Source organism: Geotrypetes seraphini, chromosome 13, assembly GCF_902459505.1.
Source record: "Geotrypetes seraphini chromosome 13, aGeoSer1.1, whole genome shotgun sequence".
Taxonomy (NCBI): Eukaryota; Metazoa; Chordata; class Amphibia; order Gymnophiona; family Dermophiidae; genus Geotrypetes; species Geotrypetes seraphini.
Window position 1 is genome coordinate 82,832,863 of NC_047096.1, and position 9,775 is coordinate 82,842,637.

Here is a 9,775-nt window from a genome sequence, read left to right on the forward strand (position 1 = left end):
ACCAGACATCCTGTATTCGTGTATAAGATTTTGTTACCGACATGCATCACCTTGCATTTATCCATGTTGAACCTCATTTGCCATTTCGTGGCCCATTCCTCAAGCGTGTTTATGTCTCATTGTAGGTCTTCGCAATCCTTCTGTGTCCTCACTACTCTGATTAACTTTGTATCATCCGCAAATTTAATCACCTCGCTAGTCATACCAATTTCCAGATCATTTATAAATATGTTGAAGAGTACGGGCCCGAGCACCGTACCTTATGGCACTCCACTCGTGATGCTTTTCCAGTCCGAGTATTGTCCATTTACCCCCACTCTCTGTTTCCTATCCACCAACCAGTTTTTAATCCATGCGAGTATATCACCTTTGATTCCATGGCTTGCAATTTTTTGAAGTAGTCGTTTATGAGGGACCTTGTCAACGCCTTCTGAAAATCCAGATATACAATATCGACTGGGTCACCTTTGTCTATCTGCTTGTTAATTCCCTTGAAGAAGTGCAGCAAGTTCGTCAAGCAAGATCTTCCTTTGTTGAAGCCATGCTGGCTGGTCCTCATCGGATTGTGTCCGTCAAGGTGGTCAACGATGCGGTCCTTTATCAGCGCCTTTACCATCTTTCCCGGTACCGAGGTCAGACTCACCGGCCTGTAGTTTCCTGAATCTCCCTTCAAACCTTTCATGAAGATTGGCATAACATTCGCCACTTTCCAGTCTTCCGGAATCCTTCCCGATTTGATCGACAGATTGGTTATTAGTTGAAGTAGTTCAGCTATAATCCCTTTCAGTTCTTTGATTACCCTCAGATGGATGCCATCCGGTCCAGGGGATTTATCTTTTTTTAAGCCTGTCAATCTGCCTGCATATCTCTTCTAGACTAACCGTCAACCCAGTCAGTTTCCCGTCTTCATTTCCTAGGATTGAGTTTTAGAAACTTAAGATTATACACTTTGGGATGTAAAACATGCAATTTTTCCTCATTGCTTCTTCATTATTTCTTACAAGTTTCAGTGAATAATATCCTGTGCACATTAATGTACTTTTGAGCATGTGAGGCATGGCATATTTTATTAACCTACTGGATGATAACTACTTATAGTACAGACTATCATACAGAAATTAGGATTTTCCCCCTAGAATAGATACTGAGGTATTTCAGCAATGGGTTTTGAGGTGGGCTAGTGCTCTGACTTCCCTGGTTCATTTTTAGCAAGATTATCAACTTTTTCTGAGAAATTAAGTACCTCTTGAGTTGATTTAATCAGTAAACTGTCCATCCTTTGTAAGGCCTTCCAAATGATCTTCAGAGTCACCACCAGAGATGTTATAGGTGGTGAAGAAATCGCCACCGCTTCAGATGTAGATTGCTCGGCATTCTCTTCCTCGGTCACTCCTTCCTCCAGGCTTGAGTCCAGCTCTGCGACTTCCACTCCTGGACTCACCACCAGGGCAACCCATTTGAACACCGGACACGGTGGTACTCTGGAATCTGGAGGGGACAGAGATACTTCATGTCCCAGAAGACTAGACGCTCCATTGTCTATGTGTCTTTAACAGGACCCCCTTTCTCCCGGCAAGTGGGTTGAGAGTTGGGTCAAATACCGCTCCAAGGTCTGTTGTTGCACTGGCGACGAACTGCTAAACTGGGAGGAAACAGGTTTAACAGCGCCTTTCCTTTTAATATGAGACATTTTGCAAAGGAGGCAATATCTGCAGCGGTATTAGCCAGCGTCTTGGAGAAAGGTAAGAGAAGCCAAAACTAGCGTGCAGCCATCTTGGATTCGCCCCCAAACACCTTTTGAGTTTATTTTTCTTAAGTGCAAGCCCATTATGCAAGTTGTGTCTCTTCTTGTATTGTATGTTAAAAAAGTGGATTGCCTTCTGGCAATGTACAACTATTCAATAATTTTGGTCTCATTTATTAATATATTTAGGTAGACTTTTAAATGAATGATTATAGCCTCTTTTTGGGTTTTTTTGTGGGAATCTTGGGAAGACGGGTAAGGTGAGCATTGTAGGGAAAAATGTTGGCACTGATAATCTGTATTTGATAATCTTATGGTATTGGGGGCTCATGATGCTTGCCTTCCTGAGAAATGGAAGAAACCTGGGAGTTTGAGAACCATATCAGTCACTATCCATATTAACATAGTAGATGACGGCAGATAAAGACCTGAATGGTCCATCCAGTCTGCCCAACCTGATTCAATTTAAATTTTTTTTTTTTTCTTAGCTATTTCTGGGCGAGAATCCAAAGCTTTACCCGGTACTGTGCTTGGGTTCCAACTGCCGAAATCTCTGTTAAGACTTACTCCAGCCCATCTACACCCTCCCAGCCATTGAAGCCCTCCCCTGCCCATCCTCCTCCAAACGGCCATACATAGACGCAGACCGTACAAGTCTGCCCAGTAACTGGCCTAGTTCAATCTTTAATATTATTTTCTGATTCTAAATCTTCTGTGTTCATCCCATGCTTCTTTGAACTCAGTCACAGTTTTACTCTCCACCACCTCTCTCGGGAGCGCATTCCAGGCATCCACCACCCTCTCCGTAAAGTAAAATTTCCTAACATTGCCCCTGAATCTACCACCCCTCAACCTCAAATTATGTCCTCTGGTTTTACCATTTTCCTTTCTCTGGAAAAGATTTTGTTCTACGTTAATACCCTTTAAGTATTTGAACGTCTGAATCATATCTCCCCTGTCTCTCCTTTCCTCTAGGGTATACATATCCAGGGCTTCCAGTCTCTCCTCATACGTCTTCTGGCGCAAGCCTCCTATCATTTTCGTCGCCCTCCTCTGGACCGCCTCAAGTCTTCTTATGTCTTTCGCCAGATACGGTCTCCAAAATTGAACACAATACTCCAAGTGGGGCCTCACCAATGACCTGTACAGGGGCATCAACACCTTCTTCCTTCTACTGACTACGCCTCTCTTTATACAGCCCAGAATCCTTCTGGCAGCAGCCACTGCCTTGTCACACTGTTTTTTCGCCTTTAGATCTTCGGACACTATCACCCCAAGGTCCCTCTCCCCGTCCGTGCATATCAGCTTCTCTCCTCCCAGCATATACGGTTCCTTCCTATTATTAATCCCCAAATGCATTACTCTGCATTTCTTTGCATTGAATTTTAGTTGCCAGGCATTAGACCATTCCTCTAACTTTTGCAGATCCTTTTTCATATTTTCCACTCCCTCTTCGGTGTCTACTCTGTTACAAATCTTGGTATCATCTGCAAAAAGGCACACTTTTCCTTCTAACCCTTCAGCAATGTCACTTACATACATATTGAACAGGATTGGCCCCAGCACCGAACCCTGAGGGACTCCACTAGTCACCTTTCCTTCCTTCGAGCGACTTCCATTAACCACCACCCTCTGGCGTCTGTCCGACAGCCAGTTTCTGACCCAGTTCACCACTTTGGGTCCTAACTTCAGCCCTTCAAGTTTGTTCAACAGCCTCCTATGAGGAACTATATCAAAGGCTTTGCTGAAATCCAAGTAAATTACATCTAGCATATGTCCTCGATCCAGCTCTCTGGTCACCCAATCAAAAAATTCAATCAGGTTCGTTTGGCACGATTTACCTTTTGTAAAGCCATGTTGCCTCGGATCCTGTAACCCATTAGATTCAAGGAAGTACACTATCCTTTCTTTCAGCAACACTTCCATTATTTTTCCAACAACTGAAGTGAGGCTCACCGGCCTGTAGTTTCCTGCTTCATCCCTGTGACCACTTTTATGAATAGGGACCACATCCGCTCTCCTCCAATCCCCAGGAATCATTCCCGTCTCCAGAGATTTGTTGAACAAGTCTTTAATAGGACTTTACAGAACCTCTCTGAGCTCCCTTAGTATCCTGGGATGGATCCCATCTGGTCCCATCGCTTTGTCCACCTTCAGTTTTTCAAGTTGCTCATAAACACCCTCCTCCGTGAACGGCGCAGAATCTACTCCATTTTCTCGTGTAACTTTGCCAGACAATCTCGGTCCTTCTCCAGGATTTTCTTCTGTGAACACAGAAGTATTTGTTTAGCATATTTGCTTTCTCCTCATCACTCTCCACATATTTGTTCCCAGCATCTTTTAGCCTAGCAATTCCATTTTTTATCTTCCTCCTTTCACTAATATATCTGAAAAAATTTTTATCTCCCTTTTTTACATTTTTAGCCATTTGTTCTTCCGCCTGTGCCTTCACCAAACATATCTCTCTCTTGGCTTCTTTCAGTTTCACCCTGTAGTCCTTTCTGCTCTCCTCTTCTTGGGTTTTTTTATATTTCATGAACGCCAACTCTTTCGCCTTTATTTTCTCAGCCACTAGGTTGGAGAACCATATCGGCTTCCTTTTTCTCTTGTTTTTATTGATTTTCTTCACATAAAGGTCCGTAGCCATTTTTATCGCTCCTTTCAGCTTAGACCACTGTCTTTCCACTTCTCTTATGTCCTCCCATCCTAACAGCTCTTTCTTCAGGTACTTTCCCATTGCATTAAAGTCCGTACGTTTGAAATCTAGGACTTTAAGTATCGTGCGGCCGCTCTCCACTTTAGCCGTTATATCAAACCAAACCGTTTGATGATCGCTACTACCCAGGTGAGCACCCACTCGAACATTAGAGATACTCTCTCCATTTGTGAGGACCAGATCCAATATCGCTTTTTTCCCTTGTGGGTTCCGTCACCATTTGTCTGAGCAGAGCCTCTTGAAAGGCATCCACAATCTCCCTACTTCTTTCCGATTCCGCAGACGGAACATTCCAGTCCGCATCCGGCAGGTTGAAATCTCCCAACAGCAGAACCTCCTCTTTCCTTCCAAACTTTTGGATATCCACAATCAGATCCTTATCAATTTGCTGCGATTGAGTCGGAGGTCTGTAGACTACACCCACGTAGATAGAAGTTCCATCTTCTCTTTTCAGAGCAATCCATATCGCTTCTTCCTCTCCCCAGGTCCCTTGCATTTCGGTCGCTTGGATATTGATCTTTACATAGAGAGCTACTCCTCCACCTTTATGACCATCTCTGTCCTTCCTAAAAAGATTATATCCCGGTATGTTTGCATCCCATCCATGTGATTCACTGAACCATGTCTCTGTGATAGCAACAATATCTAGATCTGCCTCTAATATCAGGGCTTGCAGATCATAAACTTTGTTGCTTAGACTGCGAGCATTTGTGGTCATCGCTTTCCAGCTATTTTTCAGCGATAATCTCCTTTTTCGTATGGATTTTTGTGTCGTTTCACTTTCCGTTGCAATACTAAGAAATGAGTTGCTGATATTGCTTATGTTGCAGCCTTTACTACTATCACATCTTTTCTTTTGCCGGGGGTGGTCTCTATAATTGTCCTTCGTACATACACCACCCCCACCTTCTAGTTTAAATGCCTAGAAAAATATTGTCTAAATTTCTCTGCAAGGTTTCTTTTTCCTGCTGTAGTAATATGTAGCCCATCAGTGCAATATAGCTTCTTGTCCTTCCATGTATTTCCCCATCCTCCTATGTACCTGAAGCCTTCTTGATGACACCAGGCTCTGAGCCATCTATTAAAGTCCTCTGTGTTTTTCACTCTTTGCTCTCCTTTTCCATAGGCAGGCAGTATTTCAGAAAAAGCTAAAGTCTTTACAAAAGGTTTCACGCCCTCACCAAGCTCCCGAAAAGCTTTCTGTGCTGCAAGTGTGGAGTTGTTGGCCAGGTCATTTGTTCCCAGATGGATAACAACATCAGTGTTAAAATCCTTAGTTTCTTCCTTAATTATAGTCAGTATTTGCCTGGAACTCCTGGTAGCTGAGGATCCTGGAAGACATTTCACTATTTTGGTCTCCTCGCCCTGTGTTCCAAGGTTAATGCCTCTGATGATGGAATCCCCCAACAGTAATAGTTTTCTGTTTTTGGCTTTTTTATTTGTACTTAGGGTGCGCTTGTTCTCTTGAGTTTCCTTCATTGGTTCCAGTCCCACCTCCCTTCTGTTTTCCTGAGTATCGCAGTGCACTAGTGGAGCGAAGGAATTCTGTAGAGGTAATATTAGTGAAGGTGGATGTTTCTGTGTTATATGTCGCAGTCTTCCTGAGCCTACTGTGACCCATTTATTCCTGGGCTGTTTTATTCTTTGAGGTAGAGGTGGTAAGTTGGTATGATTTTGTGGAGTGATGGAAGCTGCTTTAATTGTACTCAATTCCTGTTTAAGTTTGCAGAGCTCCTCCTTAATACTGGCAAGTTGAAGACAGATGGGGCAAGCCTTAAGCCTCCAAATAGTATGTCTTGGAATTAAAGCACCACAGTGATTGCATAGAATAAAGGTCATCTTGATTGGTTGTGAAGTGACTTGATTTGAGTAGTCCTGATTATATGGGTCTCTATATATGAATAGTGGTCCCTGGGGTTGGTGGGACTATAAGTAAGACTACAAGTAAGGCAGAAATATAGGCTCTATACCACCTAAAACACAGTATTTTAAACAAAACTGCAGGTTCTATCAGTGCTACCCGAAAACACAGGATTTATAACAGGATTTTCCCTACTTTAGTCACCCTGAGCCACAGCCACCAGAAATATAGGCTCTATACCACCTAAAACACAGTATTTTAAACAAAACTGCAGGTTCTATCAGTGCTACCCTAAAACACAGGATTTATAACAGATTTTCCCTACTTTAGTCACCCTGAGCCACAGGCACCAGAAATATAGGCTCTATACCACCTATTTTTTTAAGTTTTTTTTTTTTATTATCTTGCTAATTTATACTGAATTCTGGGACCCTCCTGCCTTTATTTAATTGGACCTTTATTTCACTTTAGTTTAATTCTCTCTATTTTTAAATTTCTAATTTGCTTAAATGTACTTTATTTTTATAGTAATTTTTGTTTCCATCTGTAATGATTACTTGTTAGGATATGTATATATCTGGTATCTTTACCTTTCCTATTTGAATATGTTCTATAGAGTTTCACTTTGTAAACCGCTTAGGTCATGAAAATATGGGAGCGGTATATCAAATTCTGAATAGACAAACAAATACAGCAAAAATACTTTGACTCACTCTTTCTCTACTGCTTGTTCTTGTTACAGATAGAGAGTCACAAACTGACCTTCCGTGAAAATGCCAAAGCCAGGACTGACCATGGTGCTGAAATTGTCTACCAGTCCCCCAATAGATCCAGTGAAACCACCCCTCGTCGCCTTAGCAACGTTTCTTCTACTAACAGCATCAATATGGTGGACTCACCACAGCTTTCTACATTAGCTGATGAAGTGTCTGCCTCTCTTGCCAAACAGGGCTTGTGATCTTGTTTCCATCTTTAACACAAGGAGAAGAGAAAAAAGTTGCAAAATGTTTCCGTCCTCTGCTCGATTTTACACTTGTCCCTCTCAGATTTCCAATAAGTGGCTAATGATCTAACCTGCTTTTAGAGGTTTTTTCAGAGCTGATTGAGGATTTAAAATTGGTTTGGCATAAAGTAAGTTTCAGCTAGGAAAAAGCAAATGAATTTTTGTTTAGAGGGTACTTTGATAATAGGCCGTATGTACATAAGTTACACCAATTTTCAAAAGGAAAGTATGTGCCTGCTTTTCATTTGAAAATGACCCTATAGGAAGTATAAGGATATATTTACATTCCCTGCTTATTTCACGCACATGTGCATGCAAATGCTCACCTCTCCCCAGCTTTGGAACATCTTCACTCAGTTGAGAGAAACTTATCTGATTGCACGTATTTTTACATGCATATAATATGAACAATTTTTAAGAGAGACATTTCTGCACATAAAATAGGCCTTTAAAAATACTTCCTTAACTACAAATGATGCCACATCTTAAAATGTAGGTTAGGTTTGGTTTAAAGCTCTGTGCTTTAAGGAATCACTTATTGATGTGACTTGATTTCTATTATATTTCCTAATTGTTCTTATCTTACTGTTGAGTCAGAAGGAGAATGAAGAGATGCGAGAGCAGCAATTGATGCACAATGCACCACTTGTTTGGGTTTTATACACACTGAGAATGACCAGTAAATGATTTAAATTTTTCCTATGCAAATGTGAAACCATTGGGTATAAGCAACTGGTGCTTTTCTTTGGAAATGTGGTGGTATAAGTTGAAAAGTGTGATTTTGAGGGGGCACAAATTTACATGCAGGGGCCTTGAGTCCTTTTGATCAAGCTAGCCTGAATTTGAAGTCCTAGGAACAGCCTAGTTTCTACAGCAGTGATCAGAAAGATAACCGCAAACAGGTCTGTTTGTTTCATTTGCCTTAATCTTAGCAGCTGTGCTATGATTTAAGAGCTAATACTTTAAACCCTTTGCTCTTGCTCTCTTCCATCTTCTGTCTTTGCAGTTTCTCTCTGAACCCACAGAAAGATTTGAAGGTGACCTAAAAGCGGAGATTTTAGAGCTTTTAAAGACCTAACATGACTGATATATCGACACCAACAGTGTCTGTTTCCTAATCCATGGCCTGCACATAGTTTCTCTGTTCTTGTATATATTTATTTATTTCTAAAATTTATAGACCGCCTATTCCTAGTTAACAGTAAAAACATTCACAATAGTTCCAGACAAAATACATAAAAAGCATCTTCAATTACAACTCAATCAAATTAACAATGCCCCACAAAACCAGGGGAACAGCGTATTAGCAAGAAATGTTACAACATATCATCAAAGCAAGATCAGAGAAATGCCTCAACATATAACTCAGTCTAACATTTTTCTAAATTTTGACCGGTCAGAACAGGTCCTCAGGATCCTGGGAAGATGATTCCACAACTTCACTCCTGCCATGGACATCATTACAGATTTAAATTTAACGTATCGGACCACATTTTCCTTCATAGAGGTCAGTCTCATAGTACCTTCTGACCTCAACGTCCTCCCTGGTTGGTACACTGCCTACTATCGATAACATCTTAAAGCAAACCCTTTGCACCACCGGTAACCAATGTATATATATATATATCTATATGTTTCTAGATTACTGATTTGTTTTTCCTAACAGCAGTAGCTACTGAATTTACTATCACAAATATTATTAGAAATTATAGATATAGATGTTTCCTGGGTTATTAGAAGAATGACTCTTCCACAGCTTAGTTACTTTGCTCTATGTGTGTCATCTGAATTGGTCTGGTATACTTGGGGAGGGGGGGGGGTTTCTGGGAAATTTGGTTCATGATAAAATAGATTGCGAGTAGAGTGTGGAGAAAGGATTCATTTGGTTGCAAGATAATGACATCTCTAGAATGTGTGGTGACTAAGCTGAGGATTTGCATATTTAGCCATAACAGAATTTTATGACCCTCTGATCTACGCAGACATGAATGAGAAAGATGCTGGTACAAAGAGAAATTTTGAACAGAAATGACTGAGTAAAATAAGTAAAGGTGATTGTGATGTGTGTCAAATAGAGAAGCTAGAAAGTAGGGATTTGGGTCACTGTTCTCATTCTTATATATATTTTTTATTGTCTAGATATATGTTATGCTAATTAGGTTTTCTATTCCGCCTTTACCTACACAGTTCAAGGTCACATTACATTACAAGAGGTTGGGTCAGTTACCCAGGAAGTTACATTGGACAGTTTGACACTGAATTTTGGGAGAGGTTTTTTGCCCTTTAAAAGAGCCTTGGACCAGTTTGAACTAGATTGGATTAAGAGAGAATTGAATTTAACAGATGCAAAATGGCAGAAACTCTTGCATGTGTCTAGTAAGAGGACTACTTCAAAAGAGAAAACAACAAGCACAATCAGATCTGTTTCCGGCATATCCACCATGAATATTT

At 40.9% G+C, this 9,775-nt stretch overlaps 1 protein-coding gene across 1 annotated transcript in view; it reads left to right on the forward strand.

The window, feature by feature from the left end:
• The window catches only part of LOC117347137 (microtubule-associated protein 2-like), a 220,677-nt gene extending 211,370 nt beyond the window's left edge, over positions 1–9,307 (forward strand). The window contains 1 exon segment of the mRNA XM_033917567.1: positions 7,064–9,307. Coding sequence (XP_033773458.1) covers positions 7,064–7,279 — 216 coding nt within the window. The 3' untranslated portion in view covers positions 7,280–9,307.
• The last annotated feature ends 468 nt before the right edge of the window (positions 9,308–9,775 follow it).